Source organism: Tripterygium wilfordii, chromosome 23 (genome assembly GCF_013401445.1).
Source record: "Tripterygium wilfordii isolate XIE 37 chromosome 23, ASM1340144v1, whole genome shotgun sequence".
Classification (NCBI taxonomy): domain Eukaryota; kingdom Viridiplantae; phylum Streptophyta; class Magnoliopsida; order Celastrales; family Celastraceae; genus Tripterygium; species Tripterygium wilfordii.
This window is the reverse complement of record NC_052254.1, coordinates 5384434-5407386: the sequence shown is the minus strand read 5'-3', so window position 1 is coordinate 5407386 and position 22953 is coordinate 5384434. Positions and strand designations below refer to the sequence as shown.

The 22953-nt window shown below is 36.8% G+C and overlaps 2 protein-coding genes across 2 annotated transcripts; both read left to right on the top strand.

Moving 5' to 3' along the window:
- The first annotated feature begins 10288 nt into the window (after positions 1-10288).
- LOC119993512 (NADPH--cytochrome P450 reductase 2-like) lies at positions 10289-16268 on the top strand. The gene is made up of 18 exons (XM_038840670.1): positions 10289-10794; positions 10881-10940; positions 11035-11111; positions 11212-11269; positions 11362-11445; positions 11557-11593; positions 12397-12466; positions 12565-12759; positions 12858-12950; positions 13147-13372; positions 13470-13553; positions 13641-13792; positions 14300-14396; positions 14801-14950; positions 15045-15122; positions 15204-15326; positions 15443-15556; positions 15827-16268. The coding sequence occupies exons 1-18, from the start codon at positions 10447-10449 to the stop codon at positions 15905-15907; spliced, it is 2127 nt and encodes a 708-aa protein (XP_038696598.1). The 5' UTR covers positions 10289-10446; the 3' UTR covers positions 15908-16268.
- A 2608-nt stretch (positions 16269-18876) lies between these two features.
- Positions 18877-22765, top strand: LOC119992971 (probable small nuclear ribonucleoprotein F). The gene is made up of 5 exons (XM_038839824.1): positions 18877-19035; positions 19264-19351; positions 19474-19511; positions 19821-19885; positions 22391-22765. Exons 1-5 carry the CDS (start codon positions 19030-19032, stop codon positions 22458-22460), a joined length of 267 nt encoding a protein of 88 aa, XP_038695752.1. The 5' UTR covers positions 18877-19029; the 3' UTR covers positions 22461-22765.
- The last annotated feature ends 188 nt before the right edge of the window (positions 22766-22953 follow it).

Below are 22953 nucleotides of genomic sequence, written 5' to 3'. Positions count from 1 at the left end.
CAACTGATACGCATAGCTAGAGAAGCACATCTCAACTCCGATTATCAGGTATTACGCGATTACTTGCTTCTATTTATTTTCCCTTTTTGCTGTTCGCGATGTTAGGGCTTGATGTTCTCGAGGTTAGGGCTTGGTGACAGACATTTGATTTTGTTGTTTGAGTGATGCGAATTTCATTTGGCTTTTTTGCTACTGGTCTGAGAAGTTGTTCTGGCTCCATGTATGTGTATTCTTTGATCAAAATGCTTGACCCCATTGCATGTAATTTATCTAATAAGTTGTGAAAGAGAAAAATTGAGTATTGCGAAATTCATTTGGCTTTTTTGTACATGCTATTGGTCTGATAATATCGTCCTTTTTTTCCTACTTCATGTGTGTCTAGTGTTTAAGCCTATACATGTAGTTTGGTTGAAGTTAAGAGTTGTTTGCTCAACAATTACCCTGATCTTAGTGGTAGTTTCTTGGTAGGATATGTACCAATACATGAAGATTTGACACCCATGCTGCTTGAATTATATCTTTACTACTATTAGAAGAAATGTTATTATGAAAGATGTTCCTAGCATGGTGAAGCACTATATATACCCTCTCAAATCTCTTTTACCTTACCTTTTCGTAAGAGTATTTCTTTTGTTATTTGTCAACTACGATGGCAGCTCATCAATGGTCATTGCATGTGCAACTTTGCTTTTGTCTATTATTGTCAACGTTGTCACTGTTATGTATGTGTATGCGTGTGTTTCTTGGTCAAGGAATGTGGGACTGTTGTTGCTGATTAAGCACCCAAATTTTATATATGTTTGCATTGTGTTTGTGTGATGTTAATGATTCCTTCATTTCTATTCAACAATGTTAGCAGATCTTAGTTTGCCCATGTATTGATTGTAATAATTTTGTGAAGGTTTGTTGATGCATAATTGTTTATAGATCCTAATTCCTTTACAACTACCTATATTTCAATCTCTAAATGTTGGTTCTTTATATCATTTTTCTGGCAATCAAGATTGTGTTTTTTGGTTCAATTATTGTATAGTTGTGTGCCTTAGCATATAGCTTTTTGTCCAAGTTTTAAAAATGGGCCTTGCCACGTAGTATGAGTAATACCACACCTCCTGCACCATCAACCCAAGCTGCACCCAAGGCCAATTAGGACTCTACCCAAACCAAAGTGTTTGTTGATCTTTGTGTCGAACAAGTAAAGGAAGGACGTAGGCCTGGTCACACTTCAACAAAGAAGGTTGGCAGAAGATAGTTACTGGCTTTTTTGAGAAAACGGGTAAACGATATGATCAACCACAATTTAAGAACAAATGGGACAATCTGAGGAAGGAGTACAAATTGTGGAAGAAATTGTGTCTACATAAGGTCCACTATTCTTGCTGACAATGACTGGTGGGAGAGAAGAATTAAGGTAAATCTGGTGATTGTGTCAATGTCTTGCTATCTGTTAATTTTAATGGCCACTATCTCAAAAGCAGGTCAATTTTGTAAAGTTTTATCAATGTTTTTGACACTCTGAATGTATATAGGTTGATGTGTCAAGTTGGTGTTAATTTTATTGAGGTTATGTTAATTTATACAATCTGTTAATCTATGAACAATACACTGTCTGAAGTTTATGTAAATAAACTGGACCTTATGTGAATCTCATGCAAACTGATATGCATATAGAATGTGGTCTCAATGTTTGAATCAATTTTAGGGTACACATGTGAATGATGATGCAATGTTCGAATGTCTATAGGACACTTTCTGAATTGTATGTCAATGTTATGGACCTTATTTGAATTTATGCTATCTATTATGCATATGTATATGTATATCATACTTGATTCAACACCTGTAATTTATATGCATTATAATAAATAAAATTCTTCTAATACATTTCAGGAAGACAAAAAGGTTGCAAAGTTTCAAATCCAGGGACCAGAAAACCTTGAGCAGTTGGAGGCACTATTTGATGGAATTTTGGCCACTGGTGAATTTGCAATGTTTACAGGTGCATCGAACCAAAATGCTAGCCAAACTAATGATGAACTGCCAAGGACTAGCACCGATGAAAATGTGGATTCCATCCATCTCGGCTCTGATGCTTCTAGTGATCCAGAGTTTGACATAAACGTTGAGCAAAGTAATGAAGTAACTAGCTCCCCCACATCGCCACTTCGTCAAGTTAGGAGGAGATCAGGCACACCAGGGACTCGTGGGAAGAAGAAGCGTAGGGCATCTGCGTTTGATTATCGTTAAGACATTAGCAAGTCCTTGGGCAATCTTGTGTCCGCTGTGAGCAGCCCGACAAATGAATTGCCAGTACCCTTATTTCAGATGCAAAAGCTGAAATAGCTTACTGTATGAGAATTTTGGAGGAAATTCCAGAGACTGCTGAGATGGGAGATTTGCTATTGTTTACTTTCAAGCTATTTCAGAACAAAGATCATCGTGAGTACTTCACTGCCATGTTACACAGGGACTGACAGCTTGCGTGGTTGAAGATGATGTACGCGAACGCAAAGGGGGGTAGGGCAGGAGGCAACACTTGAAGAATTTTTAAATTTTTTTTTGAATTTTCACTTATTCTATGTTTAGACTTTTATATGTTTTAAATTTCGGACTTGTTTAAATCTGTAGAGGTTGACATTTGTTTTCCACTTCAATAACTATAGTCGTTATGTTTATTTGGGATTGAACTTCTGTTGTTTATTGTTTGGCCTTACTTATAATGATATGGACAATCTTGTGCTATAATATGAATATAGTATAAGCAGTTTTTAACAACAAGTTAATTTCATTTGCTTTAACAGGATATGGATATCTGTTCCGATATAAATGAGCAGTTTATTATGGGGGTGGCAATTGTTATGGTTGGTGAGGCAATGTTTCATATTCCACGTACACCTTGTTGGACATCATGGTACACATGCCATATGTACATGACGGACTTGTTACGTGGTAATAGAAAAAAATGTTTGTCTATTTTTTCGGATGGATAAAAGGGTGTTCAGGAACTTGTGCAGTGAATTGAGCACGAGGTATGGCCTCGAACCATCTCGTGAACTAAGTGTAAAAGAGATAGTTGGGATGTTTGCTTACACTGTAGGAAATGGTGTCGACAATCGAACTGTGCAGGATAGATTCCAGCATTTTGGGGAAACAGTCCATCGCCAGTTTCATAATGTATTGAGCAGTTTGATTCGGATGTCAGACGATATTATCAGACCAAGGGATCCAACATATTCGACAGTCCCGAAGTACATAGAAGAAGACGACATATATTTTTCATACTTTAGGGATTGCATCGGGGCAATTGATGGTACGCACATTCATGCGTCAGCCCCGAATGATGATCGAACAAGATTCATTGGACGAAAAGACGTGACCACACAGAATGTGATTGCGGCATGTGACTTCGAAATGTTATTCACATATGTGTGTGCGGGTTGGGAGGGATCAGCGCGTGATTCGCGAATTTTTAGTACGGTTCCCTCTAATTGAAACTCAAAGTTTCCCCAACCCTTCCCCTGGTAAGGCACATGAACATATTTATTATAAACTACTATTTTACTTCAAAATTTTTTAGTAAGTAACATTAATTGTCCCTATATGTTATAGGAAAATATTACTTGGTTGATTAAGAATATCCGAATCAAAGTGGATATCTAGCACCCTATAGGGGACAGAGATACCATCTAGAGGTATTGCGAAATGGTCCTGATGTATCGACACCACAGGAAGCCTTCAATCATGCTCACTCATCTCTCACCTAGGTTATTGACCACACATTTGGTGTGCTAAAAAATAAGTGGCACATTTTATCAACAATGTCCCCTTACTCATTTCGCACTCAAGTGAAAATCATGGTGGTCTACACAGTTTTACATAATTTCATATGATTGCGCACATTGGATGACCCGGACTTCACTGCATATAGTGATGATGACAACACTCTTCTTGTCTCAGGCATGGAAGTCAGTACCAATGGAGTTGGAGCGAGCACTTCAGAGGACCAACCATTCATTGATGAGGACCTAGAGATGACAGCTATCCGCGATATGATTGTGACGGAAGTGTTTGGATCGTACTAGATTACTTTTTTCCTAAAGTGTCCAACGTCATCAAATGATGTAAAATACTTTATTTTAAACTACTATACAATGTAAATATTTTGTTAATTTATATTAATATTATTAGTTATCTAATATAATCTTTATTTATATACGCGAAACTACGTTTGACAGCACCTCATCACAGTTTTGAAAGTGATGCGTCAAACAGCTTCTGCGTTCCAACTCACCTCACAGCACCACAGTTTTATAACTCACAGCACCGCACAGCACTTCACAGCAGTTGACTGTATTCCCAAACAGCATCATGGAGTTCATCACTGATTTGTCAAATCGTGTAGTATCTCAAAATCAGTGATGAAAGGAGACTCCTCTTACAACGAAGCTTGGTGATTCCAGTCCAGGTAAGATGTGATGAAGAAGTGCAAGAAATGAAACTTGTTTTAGATTGCAGAAACCATAATATATAGCTAGAACATGATCAAATGCATTGACAAGAGAGAGCAGCGAAGACTTGTCATTCCAAACCACACTATCTACACAAACCCAATTCAAAAAAATCATACTGAGCTAATTTGACCAAAGCCCAAGTTGACAACTCTCTATTTTGAGAGTCCATCTTCACACCCAACGAAATTAAGTTGGTTATTGTGTCATATTCTCGATTCTCTGACTTCAATCTGGTGTCGGGAGGTGTCGTTTGGGGAATAAGGGATTTCGTTTGGGGAGAAATTGGTTTGGGTGGGTCAGTTTTAGGCTGTTTAAGATATATTAATCTCAGTCGTTGGTGTAATCAAACAGCTGAGATTTACAGCCCATAAACTTTAAAGTTTACAGTCCACGCACATGAGAAATTCTAATCAAGTATAACTAAAACATAATATATGAAAGGTAAATTTAGTAAGAGTAGATAAGAAAACAAACAAACTATCGAATTAGATGGGAAAGAAGTAACAAAAAATAAGGTTTTTAAATATTTTTGTTTTGATTTTCTAAGATGAAGGAGACATTAGTGAAAATTTTTCTAATATGATTAAAAATGGAGGGATGAAGTGGGGAAGTGCATCCGGAGTTTTATGCGACCGAAGAATTCCTTTAAGATTGAACAAAATATTATAAAGGTCGATTATACGACCTGCAATATAATTCTCAGTGTGGAGCTATTAAGAGATAAAAATCCAAAAAATACATGTAACATAATGTGAAATCTTCATTGGATGTATAGCCACACGAGAGAATATAAAATTAAAAAAATGAGTTAATTAGATTTAAAGTAGGAGTAGCACCAATCGAAGATAAGTTGTGTTAAATTTAAGCCTTTAAAATAGTATGGACACGTACAACAAGAGATAACGGTGTGATAGTAAGAATAATCGATAGAATTTATATAAGAGAAAGTAGGAAACGAAGAGGAATACCTAAAAAGACATGACATAAGGTACTAAAAAAGGATATGGGTTCAATAAGAATTGATAAAAGTATGATCCTAAACTTAAATGAATGACGGAAACAAATACACGTAGTAGATTCCCATTGATTTTCTCATAAATTCATGTAACTAACCTCATACTTTTGAGTTAAAAGCTCGGATGATAATAATGATGAGAAATCATGATCATGTGTCCCATGTAAATCCCAGATACTTGGATTATCCCACTCTTCCTAAGTATCTAATAAGTCATTGGGTGCTAACGTGAAGAGTTGAACTTGGATTCCTAATTAGAAGGATTCATCCACAACCAACTCCACCAATCCTCTATGTACATTTAAATGTCACTTAAATCTATATGGGTTGGATTCTGGGCTTCGGACAATGGGCTGCAAATAATTTAAGCCTCCTAAGGAATGAGAATAGATCCAGCCCATGAAAAAGTTGAGAGGAATTAGTTAGGCGCCAAGGCTTAGAAGCTTGAATTTAAGTACGTAAACGAAACACACTCATTTTGGTGTTCGCAAACATACTCATTTTGGTGTTCGCAAACATAAACATGAGAACAGAGCATTCACGAACTAGCTTAATAAAGGACTAGAGAATGTAAGAAGTCCTATATCGTTAAATGATTTGTGGACATTCCCTTAATAAGAGCTAAGTCCACCACTTAATAACAATTAGGCATTTTCTCTAATTAAGTGAGTTTGGTTTTGATCCATTTGTTAGTTAGGGAGAAACAAAATCTTGCGGACTCGATGTATCAACGGAAACCGGATAACTCATTGAGTGCCCGATGTATCCACGGGAATCGAACAACTCAAAATGGACAATATAATTGGTTATATGGGGGTGTTGGATTTACAATCTAGAATGAGCTCGAACTTGGTTATTTCTTAAAGAACAGAGTTCAAACATGATATTTAAAACTCAATTAAAAGCTCGAGTTCATTAAATATCTTAACAAAACATAAACACCTCCCTACTCGGTTTGTCTCGTCTCTTTTGTTACACCTCCACTTGAACTGAGTTAAAAAAGCACCATTTCAAAGTGGCTCCAAAATACAGGAGTATGTATATATATAGCTGCCTACAGTTATATATATATATATATATGTATGCATATATGTATGTAGATATCTATAACTTAATTCAGTGTTTCATATAACGCAAATTAAATTTTGAAGTCCACCGAACTGAGTCACGATTCACCAAAAAGGCAAAGATTGGGGGGTCATGCTCGTGGTGGGTGAAGTCTACATGTTTGACTGCTTTCATATTTAAACAATCTCAAACGTGTTGTCTATTTAAATATTTTTTTGCGCTTTCAAGATTTGACAATTAGACTCACCCACGTATGTTGCTTTACACGTATCCATATGTTGCTTGACAAATGACAATACATGTGTAATTTGTGTCTGGATTTATTAGCCTACCACGCTATAACCAATCCATAAACAACACCTCACACTATCAAGAGTGGTCGGCCTCTGTTGTGATTTTATTACAGCTGGCTCCGTTGCAATGTCCTTTTTGGACAATAAAAAAATTTATTTTTATCTTTAAAAATCATAAATGTGTAGTGTTCATCGTAACGAACCCAATGATTTTTTTTGTTACAAAAAAAAAATCAAAATCAAAGTGAATAGGACATGAAATTTTAAGCTGATGGATATAAACTCAAAATATTTGATGTTTTGATCACGACGAATTTGATTTTTGTTATCGAACAAAAAAATATCGTTAGATTCGTTATGAAGAATACTACATATTTATGATTTTTAAAAATAAAAATAAATTTTTTTATTACCCATAAAAGGCATTACAACAGGACCTGTTGTAATTTTATTATAGCAGGTCCCCAACACCCACACTATCACATGCCTCGACATTTGTTTCATCATGTTTGCCATACAAGCCACCCAGCAATTGGGGGATATGAGAGCTACGCAATTCTTTTAAAATTGAAGGCAACATCCCACACACCAATTAATTAGAGAGCGGAGAAATGTATCTCTTGGTTTTATTATAATTTTCAATCCATATACACGTCAATAATATTGTTCGTTTTAGGTTGTCCGGTTCCCTAAGGATATCTCGGGTCCGCACGGCTTTGCCTTTCTAAGATGTCACCCATCCCAATAGTGCTCTAGTATAATCACGTTTAACTGTTGAGTCACTATGATATGTTTTCCTCCAAAAAAATGCGTTAACGCGTTGTTTATGGTTATAAATTGAAATTAATTATATATGTTAACAGGTTGAAGGAAGGCAAGGAACCAGCTTGATCACTTAATTAATTAATCAACAGAGCAATCAGAGACATTGATGTTGTTGACATTAATTAATTAATTAATTAATTTAGTTTGTCGTTCTGTTATGTCTTTTGTTTGATGGTTTTGTCCGTCTTGCTGATTAAAATAAAAGAAGAAATTAAGACCGATTGCCCACCAAAATCGCTCACGTCACACTGAAGTCCAGCTAGTGCAACTACACCATCTACTCTTCCTATCATTCTTAGGAAAAACCAAATACACATGAGTCCAAAAATCTATTTTCAATCAAACTTATATTTAATTTATGTAAATTTTGACTACTTGGATTGTTGTTAATGCAGGGAGTTGAATTTAGAGATCAGAGTTAAAAAAACTTATCCCTAACAATTCGGTCACTCCTGATTAATTCAAGCCCTAATTCATTAGTCAAACCATGGCTTCATTTGGTAAACAATTTTGTCAGTAGCATATATGGTGATAGCAAATATGTTGTCCGAAATTTTGGTAGTGTTTGATTCAAATTTTACTGATAACATATATGTTGTATAATATTATTATGTGATAAATTACTTGTAAGGATATTATGTATTTTCTTGATAAAAATATTCAAATAAATATAAAAAAAAATAGAAATTAAATTATCAAAAAAAATAATTAATTAGAATACTTAAATATATTTGAACTTACCTGTTTCACAATTTTTAAGATTAAAATATTGTGCATATAAGTTCATACATATTTGTTCCATGTTATAAAAGTGAAAAATAAATTGGAATATTTTAGTCAATTCAGTTTTAACATGAGGATATATTAGAAAAGAAATATTCAATTGTTACAAAATTGTCCAGCTGAGAACAATTCCCAAAGTACCATAAAATTATTACAAAATTAGGTAAAATGATTAAACCATATGCGGTTTTTTGTTTGGGTTCTATAATAATGTAATAATGCACAATATATTGTGCACCAAACCAACCCACCCCATGAATAATGAGTTTCATAAATTCATTTCTCTAAAGCCAAACAATGACGATTTTAGAGATTGAGATTTGGCCACGTGCCAACAAATTGGGCTACTGGTCTTCTGACATATGATTGAGTTCTTTTGTGGAGGAGCCTTTACCTACCTCAATTTGGTTTTACAGCCACAACCACAGCTCCCTTGGAGTTTGTGTGGGCACCCAAAAGGCCAAAACTATGATGATTGAGTCACCATAGATTCCATTAAACTAAACTTTGTTTCATGAATTTTCTATATGAACCCACATAAACTATTGTTTTTTTTAATCTACGGATATATAAATTATAAAAAAAAAATTATCTGCCAATCTTGAGTGGTTCTTCAAAAAATGTAAATGTCAAAAAAATTGTTTAAAAAATTTAGTTAATTAAAATTTTAAAGATATTGTGCATGAGTGAGACGCGCGGTCATTTTCCTTGTAACTGCCATAAAGGAATAGACGAGGAAGGGATTTTGCGTCAAAAGAGCTTGAATAAATAATTAGTAATTTTTAGTATTCGATATTGGTGAATAACTCTGAAAATGTTTTTGCATAAAAAATAGCGGGTGAGATAATTGAGATATTAGTTATTGAAATTCCTATAATAACTATTTAGTATTTGAATATGATAAAGATTTCAATTGATATCTCAATTGTTGAGTTGGACGCACATGATCTAAGTGAATTTATGGACTTCACATGTCCCACATGAAATCCTATACATATAATTCAGCGGTTGAGATAATTGCGATCCCTATCATAACTATTTAGACCTAGTTTGGTAAGGCATTTTGAAAATAGCAGATATACTAGTAGAAATGGTGGTAGCAGAAATGTTGGAGAATTTTAGTAGCAGAAATGCTGCTCGAATGTTGTGTGGTGTTTGGTTGAACTTTTACTGGTAACATTTTTGTTGAGTAGCATATATTAAATGATAAATATTTTATAATATCAATAAATTTATTTATTTATTAATTAATTTATAATAACACATGAAGTGAGGGTATAAATGGAATAAAAAAATTAATGGGGATAATATTGACTTTTGACGGTGAAATGCTACTAAAATGCTTCTTACAAGTAGCATGTCAAAAGTAGCATAAAATGCTGAGTAAAAATATCTCGGATTACGTGTCAAAAAAACCCGTTTGGTAAGGCAGTAGCATTTATACTAGCAAGTAGTATAAATACTACAAAAAATACTCCTCCAAACGGGGCCTTAGCATTCGAATATGATAACATATGTCCACATGATCCACATGAAATTATTTACATACAACAACTCATTTATTGTATTTAATATTCGAATATGACAACATATGTCTCACAGGATCAATATGAAAATTATTGCATACAATAAGTCACTAACTCGGATAATTGACTGCAGGGATGCACCGTTTAGCATTTACTCCTACTTGACTAAATTGTTAACCATGGTTAACTGTGTTAGGTGGAAATTGACCGATCTGGTTTGGTAGGCGTTCGTTGGTTCGGGCACCTTGTTAAACCGTCCTCTACCCCCACCTCTCTCCTCATTAGAGAAGTCTCTCTGTCTCACCAACATTACCAGCAAAACCAGAGCATAAAGGGACCTTCTCCGACTCTCCTTGCCTCCTCCGTCCAATTCACTCTCTGCGAATTCTCTTTGTGCTCGCCTCAAAATCATCTTCATCATAATCATGCAATCTTCTTCGGATTCTATAAAGGTGTCGCCTCTCGAACTGATGTCGGCTATTATAAGGGGAAAGATGGACCCCTCTAATGTGTCATCAAAGGATGCAGGCGAGCTCACCTCCATCATTTTTGAGAATCGGGAGTTCGTCATGATATTGACTACAACCATCGCTGTACTCATCGGATGTGTAGTGGTGCTCATATGGAGAAGATCCAGCGCTCAGAAACCTAAGGCTTTTGATCCCCCTAAACCCGTGATCGTAAAGCTTCCTGAGGCGGAGGTCGATGACGGCAAGCCTAAAATCACCGTCTTCTATGGTACACAAACCGGGACCGCCGAAGGATTCGCTAAGGTTTCCTTTATTGCTTATATAGGAGTTTGCCTTTTTTTTTTTTTAAACCTTAAAGTGGTTTATGCTTATTACTTAATCGTTTGCAGGCACTGGTGGAAGAGGCAAAAGCTCGATATGAAAAGGCGGTTTTCAAAATTGTTGATTTGGTATGTTTGACTTTTTTTTGAATAAATGGAAGTCTTGAATTGACTTTGATTTCTCTGTTGATGATGTTAATGTTGAGGGTTGGCCTATGTGTAGGATGATTATGCAGCAGATGATGACGAGTATGAAGAGAAATTGAAGAAAGAAAAGTTGGCTATCTTCTTCCTGGCCACGTGAGTGATCATCTGTAGCTGAGGGATTGTGATATTGTTTATTTTTCTTTTGTTGATGTCATCTTGTTGATCCTATTAATTATTCGCTGACCTGGTGTAGATATGGAGATGGCGAACCTACAGACAATGCAGCTAGGTTCTATAAATGGTTTATGGAGGTAGGCTTTGGCTAATTTTGTTGGGTCTGAAACTCTTATCTTTCAATTGAACCAGACTTTTTGAGTTTTTGGTTTGTATAATTGTGTCGTAGGGGAAAGAGAGAGGGGAATGGCTTCAAAACATGAAGTTTGCAGTGTTTGGCCTTGGCAACAGACAGTATGAGCATTTCAACAAGGTTTGGGAAAAACTTAACAACGAGTTCTTATTTGATGCAATCAATTTTAGTTTCTAGCTGTTCTTTAATTAATGGATAGCAATTTATTAATAAATTTTCATTTGGAAACAGGTTGCAAAGGAGGTAGATGAAATCCTTGCTGAGCAAGGTATTCTGTTATGTTTAGTTTGACTCGCTTTCTTTGAATGGGTGTTAGAAAATGTGTAAGTTAACCTTGTATGACTACCTAGGCATGAAGTGATGTAATTAACGCTCTTAGACAAGTTGACACATCTGTTTTGTGATAATTGATGGAATATAATTTATACTATAATTTTCTCATCATGTTCATCTATGACGGACGAACTTGATATTTACATCAAATAATTATAGGCGAAAATGTCGCCCAATAGTAGAGTTGTAGGGTGCAACCAAGAGGATCCTGGAAACAGCCTCTCCACATATTATGTGGGGTAAAGTTTGAGTACATTTTGCTTGTCCTCGACCTCATCCTCTGCGGGAGTTTTGTGCATGGGTGTTATTTACTTATACGCTTATTTTTCAATTGACGTTCATTCTGTGCATTCACTTTCATACGTTACTTCAATTTCACTTGCAATGCTATTGTTGCCGAAGAGCAATATGACTTTTTTTTTATAAGTCTGCTAGTCTTTCGGAGTAATCTTGTGCATTACTAGTAAACATAAATGCTAGTTCAAAGTGTCACCAAGTTCATTTTCAGCACTGTACCATTTGCCAGCCTGGAATGTTGCACATTACATGGATGATAATCTATCCTAAATTCAGTAATGAGTGAGCATAATTTCTTGGCTTGATAAGATTTGGTTTCGATTCTATTCCCGTTGTCAGTGTGTTCCATATAATGATCAATACCTCACACACTTTATGGACTCATTTTCATTGCTCCCTCGCAAATAGCTGTTGTTCTTAAATAGTATTTTTGACCCCCAGGTGCAACAAGGCTTGTCCCAGTAGGTCTTGGTGACGATGATCAATGCATTGAAGATGATTTTACTGCATGGTAATCTGAAAGAGAGATTTCTTTTGATCGTAATTGTAGAACCCATGCATTATCTAATCATGTTTATTCCATTTCTTCTTGTGCATTATGCAATCTAGGCGAGAATTGGTGTGGCCAGAGTTGGATCAGTTGCTTCGAGACAAGGATGGTGCAACAACTGTCTCTACTCCATACACTGCTACTGTATTAGAATATCGCGTCATATGTTATGACCCGTCAGATGCACCAGTAGAAGAAAAGAGATGGAGTAATGCAAATGGTCATGCTATTTTTGATGCTCAACATCCGTGCAGGTTTGATTTATATGATTATTGAATTTTTCAATCTCATTCTAAGCTTTTAATTTCTGCTAGATAATCTTAAATATACTCTTTTCTTTTGCTGTGTGAAGATCCAATGTAGCTGTGAAAAGAGAGCTCCATACTGCTGCATCAGATCGTTCTTGCACCCATCTGGAGTTTGACATTGCTGGAACAGGACTTTCGTAAGTCTCTTTGCTGAACTACATGATTTTTTTCCCCGAAGTTTCAATATTGCTTTCTGTTTTTTGTTAATTTTCTGAAAATAGAAATGTATCAATAATAATCTTATAAAAGCAATAGATCTCAGCTTTTAAGTAGAAGAATTGTCCAGAACAGGAATACACCTCATTATGTACTAATTCTTATCTGCAATCTCAGATATGAAACTGGGGACCATGTTGGTGTTTACTGTGAGAATTTATCAGAAACGGTTGAGGAGGCAGTTAGGCTATTGGGCTTGTCTCCAGATACTTACTTCTCCATCCATAGTGACAAAGAAGATGGTACACCACTTAGTGGAAGCTCGCTGCCTCCACCTTTCCCACCTTGCAGTTTGAAAACGGCTCTTGCTCGCTATGCTGATCTTCTGAATTCACCCAAAAAGGTTGGTCTTCCCCCTAGAGACTTGAGCTATTTCCTTGTGTTCTTTTTGAAGAACTTGTGTGTTGATGAATAATTTTCTCGACGCATGTTTCATCCAGTCAGCTTTACTCGCTCTAGCAGCCCATGCTTCTGACCCAACTGAGGCCGATCGATTAAGACATCTTGCATCACCTGCTGGAAAGGTGGTTATATAAATGTTGATATCTTAAATTGGTACCTTCGGTTTCTTAATATTAGGTGGACTGAAACCTGGTTATGCATTTGTGTAGGATGAATATGCACAATGGGTGATTGCAAGTCAGAGAAGCCTGCTTGAGATTATGGCTGAATTTCCATCTGCCAAGCCTCCACTTGGGGTCTTCTTTGCTGCAGTTACACCACGTTTACAGCCCAGATACTATTCAATCTCATCATCGCCCAGGTGGCTCCCACTTCCCTTTTCTTTTGTCTTTGTCCCAAGTAAATCTTGTAGCATTCTTGTCATATACATGAACCATATAACTCGCTGGGGAGATCTTCTGGTGGTGTCGTATTGTTGGATTGACTTAACACGTGTTTGATGCCACAAAATGAAGGAACAATACTTCTGTTCCAATGAGCCTCAAATGATATATTTATCATTTTGGATTTGTAGCCATCCTATTTGGTTGTTTACTTCCAGCTCGCTAGGTTCTTACGAAGACTATATTCTCGAATGTTGACTACATTATTTTTAGAGTCCGATTCCATGTTTATTAGAGGAGCATGTTTGGAATTTTTATGAAAATACTTTTTGGCATTAGGTCTTCAGGCTTTTCCTGCCATGAATGATAATTTTGAAGGCGCCTCCCTGTTTGTTTCATCATACTATTTTTGGTATTTCATGCGTTTTATTCCTTTTTTGAGGTATTAGTATGCCGTGGTCACTCCCTGCTATTATGCTATGCAGAATGGCACCATCAAGGATTCATGTTACTTGTGCACTAGTGTATGAGAAGACACCTTCAGGGCGGATTCATAAAGGAATATGCTCAACTTGGATGAAGGTACCTTGTGTACTCTTTTTCCTTTCACAATTGGTCTAGCAAAATGTAATTGGTTTAGTAAAAGGTTGAGACTTGAGGACCTAGATTAATGTTCAGGTTTAAGCAGGTGGAGAAAAAAAGCCCAACCGCACTAGTGTATGAGAACCTAGAATAAAAAATATTGTATTTTGGTCCAAGGCTCATCGATACCTTTGATTTGTGGAATTAGGATTCCTTTTCATCGTAAATCATCTATCTGGTTATTATTTAGCAATGCTGCCTACTTCTTTGGCAAGCTCACTTAATTTACATCTGAATGATATTTTTCTGCTTAGCTTCTTCTATTATTTCGTATTACTCTTACTATTTATGTGTGTGATAAAATAAAATCTTAGTGGAAAGAAAACTCTTGGTTCTTATTTCAGAATGCCGTGCCTCTTGAGAAAAGCCACAAATGCTGTTGGGCGCCTATATTTGTTAGGCAGTCGAACTTCAAGCTTCCTGTTGATACGAAAGTGCCTATTATAATGATTGGCCCAGGGACTGGATTCGCGCCTTTCAGGGGTTTCCTGCAGGTTTTAGCAAGTTCATGTTTGATGACTTTGACATTCCTTCTGTCACATCGAAGTATTTAATCTAATTATTGGGATTTATGTATTTATTTTTCAGGAAAGATTGGCTCTGAAAGAGTCTGGAGCAGAACTTGGATCTTCTATATTATTTTTTGGTTGCCGAAACCGAAGACTGGTCAGTCTTTTTCTTATTTCAAAGTTCTCCCTTGGTTTTGTGGGTTTCAATGGCTTGATTTAATGCGACCTATGTGTGCAGGATTACATCTATGAGGACGAGCTGAATAACTTTGTTGAAAGTGGTGCACTTTCTGAGCTCATTGTTGCCTTCTCACGTGAGGGACCCACCAAGGAATATGTGCAGCATAAAATGATGGAGAAGGTACCTGAACTATTTCCCCTACCACTTATTTGTCTGATGAAGATGTGCGATTGAGTTCAATCTGTGAAATGATCAATTACTTGAATAGAATCTTTATGCATGTCCTCTATATACAGGCTTCAGATATCTGGAACATTATTAATCAAGGGGCTTATATATATGTTTGCGGTGATGCCAAAGGCATGGCTAGAGATGTTCACCGCACTCTCCACACTATAGTGCAGGAGCAGGTATGTTTGTTAGATTGATTCCGGAGCTACATTAGCTCATCAGTCACTTGTTCTGTTGTGACTAGCTATCTTTCTTAGAGGCCAAAGTGCTTGAAAAGATGCAGATATTTGAAAGTGGTATTTAACCAAAGCAAAAACTCGAGAGAGCTGCTTGTGAACTAAGTTTCATATGTTTCCTTTAGGGTTTTCTGCCCCTTTATTCTTCATTGTTCTTATATATGATGCTACACCTGGCTTTTCACCTTACCGTTTGGTTCTCATTGATTTCAGGGATCTCTAGACAGCTCCAAGGCTGAGAGCATGGTGAAGAATCTGCAGACTACTGGCAGGTATCTCCGGGATGTGTGGTAATTTACCACCTGCTGTGTCGAGGAGGCACATGTGCAAAAAATTATGCATGTATTATAGTGTTGAAGCCAATTTATTGAGATGAAAGGAACTCGGTAAGGCTGCTCATGATGCCAGGAAAGGGTGGTTGCAAGTGTCGTCTAATAAGCTCTACGACTTCTCCAGTAGGGAAATTTTTTTGTTCATGTAATTTATGAACACAAATACTGTAGGAATTATAATTAGGCGTATATCTTATGAATTTTATCGAAGTTGTTTGTATGACTGAGGGACAGAATGTTCCGCTCCTCCAATATGTAGCTGAATTATTTTTGTGTATAAATCTCTGGGTTGATACAATATGCTTTGTTCGGACTTCATGCAAGGGGTGCGACCCTAGCCAAATTGTCCATATGGTGGCTCACAACAAGAACTTCTTTCTTATATTTATCACAAAAGTGGCAGTAAAACTCGTTGGGAAGGAGAGATTACGAACAGAGAGGTAGATGAGCGACATACTACGAGCCAAATGGGTGGTGGCTTATTTTTTTTTTTTGCCTGTCGAAGGTTTTGGCAAGCCAGCTACTATAGAAATATTAAAATGTGTCGATGAAAGCATAAGATTCGGGCTTTCAGGCCTTGGTAATATCATTGATTTCTTTTTTTAAAACTTAAAAAGCATTCCAGGCCTTGTTGTTGTTGGTCCAATAATCACAAGTAACATGCAAAGTAACACATTATGATTGTTCCATGTTACATGTAATGCTTAATGAAATGATTGTAAGCAAGCTTCTTGTAGAACCATGTACAAACCGAAATGGATATAAAAGGATCAATATATAATATTAAGGGTTTGTTTGGTTGGATTGATATTGCAATGATAATATGAATCCTATTTCAATACAATGTTCGGTATACTTTTCATGTAAAAATGTAGTATAATTCGATTACTCGCTAATGAGAATCCTTAAAATAACATAACAAGAAATCCTAGTACCATCCTAAATTTGGTATTCTGACCACAAAACAAAACATTTATTTTTTGGACAAAAACAACCCCAAATTATTAAAAATTATTTACAGTTGTATTCTTATGTATTTGTATCTTTTTTTTTTTCCAGAAGGATGTGTATTTGTATCTCATGTATATCTACGTAAATAATATATATATATATATATATATATTTTATTTTCAGATCTATTATTTTTATATATAAACATACACAGTGGTTCTTAGGCGCGAGATCCCGCACCCGAGAACTGTGCGAACCTGTATTTTTAAGCAGATTTTGGAAAGTGTGGGGCCGTATGCATTGGGCCCCACGCTTACTTTTTATGTTGACCTACCCATTTTTGGGTAGGTCCGCACGCTTCTCAGGTTCTCACACCTAAGAAGCCCACCATACATACATACTCTTAGTGTTCACAATTATATGCATACCTTTTTATATTTTATTATATGTACTTTGTTTTGTTCTGACATATATTTATTCATTTACGTTGGATGTCTTCTGTGCTAGACAGGAGATATTTGAAATCTGGCTATTGGGGATAAGAGTGTTTGTATTATAGATGATGTATGTTTAGGTGTGTCAAAACTTATTGTCAGTCCAAAGATTTTAATAAGGGTTGCACCAAATCTGATCTCTTCACCAAACGAACTGTGTGTAGGTTGAGAATACAAGGCTACTGGGTCGAGGTTGCCTTCCAGGAAAAGGGCTTAAAATTCGTATCTTGCCAACTTGGAAAAACAGGAGACATAAGAGTATCACTAGAATGAAAGAACTTCTATTGAAAAGAAATGAATACCAACACATTGTTGGAATGCATAGGAATTTCATTGAAAAAGAATACATCCTGGAATGTATTTGACGTGCTTTACAGGTTAAAATAAAACATAGACACAGAGGCTTTGAAAAGTAAAAGGCTAAGCTAGGAACTAGTTGGTCAGAACTATACTAATTGAAAAGATAAGTGACATGAGTCATTGCCTAAGAAAGCAATAAAAATATGTAGACGCGGAGTCTGAATTTGATGAGGGGTGCCTGCAGACTTCTGTTCGTTTTCCTTTTATAGTGCTCATGGTGACCTTCTATTCCTGTTCCCTAGGCATGTTCTTGACATGTACGAATGTGGGAAGTCATGGGGAACTGCCATCTTGCTTGTTGCTTAAGTTGTTAGGTCAGAATTTTGAATAATCACAACCATTTTAAAGAAATAGGGTAGTCGTGCTCATTCTTCAAGGTGGATGTGGGTACTCTAGGAGGTTGTGATACGCTCCACCTTCTTTATTTGCAGGCTTCATGCTTGAAACTGCGGAAATATGGCTATAAGTCGCCATTCTGTTGATACTTCTACACGAAAGTGTTTGAGAAAATTTAGGAACTTAGAGCTAATAAACTCTGACTTCTCGTGGACTTCTTTTGAGATAATTCTGCCACATACTTTGTTCTCCTTTAACAAATTGATTTAAAAGAGGATAAATCGTTAAGACAATAATTTCTCCATTTGTAGGAAGAAAAGTAAAAAATTCAAAGAGCGCATAATGGCATATAGTATTTTTCCGCTCATTAGACAATATATATTCTCAAGGGTGAAGCCAGGACATATTATGAGGGAGGTTTTCTGAAATAGATACATGATTTTATGTTAGGGCAGATAAAGCTAAGCGGGGTTGCCCTCAAATTTTTTTTGGGTTATCTACTAATTATACCCTAGAAAGTACAAAAAATACATTAAAAATAAAAAGTTTATAAAATAGGATAAGTAATAATTGTAACATGTCTTCTTATTTCAACTATTTAAACATTTGAGAGTTTTAAATTAAAGATTTAGGGGGGTCTTTCTATAATTTAATAATTTACTAAATACATGTCTAATAAAATTGTTTTGAGCTGACCCCCTCAGCTAGTGTGGCTTCGGCAGTCGCCACTGAATATTCTTATTGCAAGGTTAATGGGCTTAGATCTTCCCTAGAAAACTAATGACACAAAAGCCCAAGCCCGAACCGCTTTTTCCGAACTTTGTAAACGGTTTTGTATGTTATCAGTTCTGCGTTCTCAGTCATTGCCCTTAAACCCTCGCGCCGAAGCGAAGCGAAGCCATCCCTGCTGCCCTCACATCCAAGCTTCCCTGTCTCGTCTTCAATGGCCGTAAGTACTATTTTCTGCTACAATTATGTGATATACGTAGAATATGGTACGCACTTAGGCTGTTGAGAGCCTGCAGTTTATTCTTAACACTGCCTGATTGTTAGGCGGAGGGAATGCCAATTCTCCTCTTCTGATTAGGTTTTTTTTTTTACTCTGAATTTTGTTGGTCATTATTTTGATGGACATGGATCTTGTTGCATTCTAATGCCGTTTATGTGAATACTGCAGACAATACCAGTTAACCCGAAGCCCTTTTTGAACAACTTGACTGGAAAGACTGTTATTGTCAAACTCAAGTGGGGAATGGAATACAAAGGTATTTTATTTTATTCAGTGGTGAAGTTTTCGTCTTTTTATATGAATTTTGCTTTTATTTCTATAATGGTTTTCTTTAAATTCGTGAGCATTGTTAATTTGAACATTTATTTTCTTTCTCAGGTTTTCTTGCGTCGGTAGATTCATACATGAATTTACAGGTGCGGCTTTAAATTCAATATTATGTAGACTTTATATGGATGTGATTGCAATTAATTTAGCTTTTTATCTTCTATGATCTAGAAAAAGAAAATAAAGGTTCCTTTCTTTTATGCTGCATATCTTGTTTAGTGCATTTGGCATTTGTGAGCCATTAGTTGGGATCCATGACGGCTTTAATTATGTGGTTTGTTACTTGGTTTATTTCTTATTCAATCTTTATATGATACTCAGGCATGGAACATGTCTTGCGCTGGAAAATTTTATCTAAGTTCATTGCTGGATGGTACTGTTACTAACATTATCTGCAGTTAGGAAATGCTGAAGAATATGTTGATGGGGAATTGACTGGAAATCTAGGAGAGATTTTGATCAGGTAACTTTCACCAATTATTGAAGTTGTTTGCACCTCTATATCTGATCATGAAATAGTATGAAAAACCTCTGGATTCACAGCATTGATGTTCATTAATTATGTGGCGCTTTGTATATGATGTGTGATTTTTGCAGTTCCTTTATTATTGGGATGGCAGGGGAAAGAAAGCGTTTTTATTTTTTTTATTTTTTATCATCCGGTATCATAAAAAATTCTGCTTTGTTTGCATACATCTGCCTCTTGTTTTTCCAACAATCAAACAGGAAGGATGACGGAGATGAATTTTGGTCTCTCCCCTTCAGCACATGGAAAATAAACTTGCCACCTTCTCAGTTCTCATAAATAGTATTGCATTTTACTCTCTCTCTCTCGTGCACTGATAGAGTCCCACATCGGTTAGGAGAGGGGAGGAAGTGTTGTATATAGGTGAGAGGTATTCCCTATCCTTAGTAACCAAGCTTTTCTCATAGAAGGGCTTGGCCACAACCCCCTTGGGCCTTGGACTGCATGGTATGGGCCAGGCCCAATGGCCTGTGGATGGGTTGGGGCTTGGTTATTGAGTGATGGTCCTCTTGTTCTATCATTGGTATCGGAGCCCTCGTTCCTGCCCTGTGGGGAGCTCTGGTATCCATGGGCCTTGTGCCCCTGGCCCTTGGGGCCGCGTCCGCGGAGTGGCCGGCCTTGGTGTTCTGTTATATGGGGCCGAAAGGATAGGGATAGGGAAGGGTCCCGAGTCCTGAGTCTGAGTACCCTGCCATGGCAGGCCAAGGTGCTCGACCAAAGTGGACGTTGGTCTTGAAGGGGTGGGTATTGATAGAGTCCCACATCGGTTAGGAGAGGGGAGGAAGTGCTGTATATAGGTGAGAGGTATTCTCTCTCCTTAGTAACCAAGCTTTTCCCATAGAAGGGCTTGGCCACAACCCCCTTGGGCCTTGGACTGCATGGTATGGGCCAGGCCCAATGGCCTGTGGATGGGTTGGGGCTTGGTTATTGAGTGATGGTCCTCTTGTTCTATCATGCACCGAGACTGATAATATTTATCTCTCATTTTTTTTGAAATTTACTTGGTATATTATTGGTGTAACAACATAGTTGTTCTGATTGGAACATATTTTGGACCTTGTTTGTGTCTATAGCATTCAAACGGTCATATCTTGTTTACTTGTTTGCCTGCTTGTGACGTTGTTCATCAGTCTTTTCCCCAAGGGATAAAGCTAATGCGTTGTTATTCTTTTGAGGAAAGTGCCTAAATATTTCATTTAAGAAGAGTTCCTGAAAGGACTGCGAAACATATGATGTGTGGTAGACTAGTAGGTTATTTAGTCGGTAATTCTCTAGGTTCCTGTTGAGGAGTATAATGGTTTCATTCATTTAGTGGTTAAGAAGCACCAGTACGCTGAGGACCCCGAGGCACCCGCACTGGGTGCGTTTGGGTTGTGCCGACATATGCACAGGGTGCAGAAATACCGCACCTTTTTTCAAAAATAAATTCGGACACAGCTCCTATTCGTACAAAATTCACGTGTGCTGTTTTTGTGAAAAAATGGTCCATATTTGAGCCCCCAACCCAGCGAAATAAACAGGGGTTTCTGTCCTCGATCACTCCCTGTCTTCTTCTTCCAGCTAAATACATCTCTTGATGAACAGGAAAAAAATATCACTGTCAGTAGAAGAGTTGACGAGGGTGAGATGTTTCATGTCTGATTCATCTTGTTGTGCAAACCTCTGATCTCCTATGGAGTGTCGAAGTTTCTTGGACTCTCTTTCTGTGCTCCGCCAATAATGCGTTATCCTGATCATTGAGCTTTGTTGGGTTTGTGTTGTGGTTTGGGCTTAATTTGTCTCATTGGGGCCCATTTACATAACTACGAGTGCATCATGGCGAATGATGTATGTACACCTGAAATTTAAACTTTGTTTGTAGGATATTGTTGGTAGGAAAGCATTTCCGAGAGTGATCAATTTTCATTTGTTTGGTTTACACTACGATGATGTGTGGGAAATATTCTCTGATTTTGCATTCCTTTAGTAAATTTAATATGTTTCAGTAGTTAACATGCTTGTATTGTTAATAGTAAACTGTAGATTGAGGTAAATCTTCATGTAAGAGAATAACATTGCATTTTTGGAGTAGAACAAGTAAGCTGAAAACAGGGGTAGCCTAATCTGCTGGTCTCTCTTTCTGATCACATGCATATATACTAGAATATGCAATCTGAAAATGAAAATAGGATTCAATGAAAAAATTTTGCAACCAAAGTCTTTCCGGGTCTAAGATGGTAACAGTTTCGATGGTCTCCTTTTGCTCCATGTCTCTTATTATAGCAAGTGTGTGGTGCATGTTTTTGTGTGCAGATGAGATACTCAAATTGTGCTTGTAAATGGATTTCTCTGATATGGCAAACTTATCGGTTCAAGAGTTTTTAGAATTCAGGCGATATATATGTTCATCAGTTCCTTTTATATTAATATTGACTGTTTATTTTGGTGTCTCCTATTCTGCAGATGCAATAATGTTCTTTATCTTCGTGGGGTCCCAGAAGATGAGGAGATAGAAGATGCTGCCCAGGACTAGAAAGTGCACTTTGGCAACTGTTCGGTGAGGTGTCATAGAGAACACTAGCATGTTCTTAATGATTTGTTTGCTTAATACTGCTATATTATGGCTTAGGTAGAGCTGTATGACCGTCTTAACTCACCTGTACTGCCCATGTTATTGCTGAGGCCTTGCAAAGAAAGCAAAATCAATTGGGATATTCTCTTTGATCGACTGCAATCTCAGCTGTTGTGCTTTCTAGCCTCACCATTTTTTTTTGAAACTGTTCTCTCTTTTTCTTGTCTTGTGTGGTTGATGGTATTGGAAGTAATGCATTTTTGATATATTCTAGAGTTTACAAATCCTAATTCGTTGCAGCTAGAAATCTGTATTTCGATCCTATAGATACCTTGGCTTAAAATGGTCTATAGTCTTTAGCAGTACTGGTGGGCTTCAGGTAGCAAGGATGGTGGCTTTCGTGGTTTTCAACTTTGAATCAGACTCAGCTGTTGTGTGCCGCTTTCTTGCTGAC

What these genes read in the sequence shown, in the direction of transcription:
- LOC119992971 (XM_038839824.1), top strand. An exon ending in GTGGGGAATGGAATACAAAG is followed by an intron (nt 19,352 to 19,473) that starts GTATTTTATTTT and finishes TTTCTTTCTCAG; the next exon opens with GTTTTCTTGCGTCGGTAGAT. An exon ending in ATTCATACATGAATTTACAG is followed by an intron (nt 19,512 to 19,820) that starts GTGCGGCTTTAA and finishes CATTATCTGCAG; the next exon opens with TTAGGAAATGCTGAAGAATA.
- LOC119993512 (XM_038840670.1), top strand. Translation starts at nt 10,447, where the DNA reads ATGCAATCTTCTTCGGATTCTATAAAGGTGTCGCCTCTCGAACTGATG. An exon ending in CCGCCGAAGGATTCGCTAAG is followed by an intron (nt 10,795 to 10,880) that starts GTTTCCTTTATT and finishes AATCGTTTGCAG; the next exon opens with GCACTGGTGGAAGAGGCAAA. An exon ending in GCTATCTTCTTCCTGGCCAC is followed by an intron (nt 11,112 to 11,211) that starts GTGAGTGATCAT and finishes GACCTGGTGTAG; the next exon opens with ATATGGAGATGGCGAACCTA.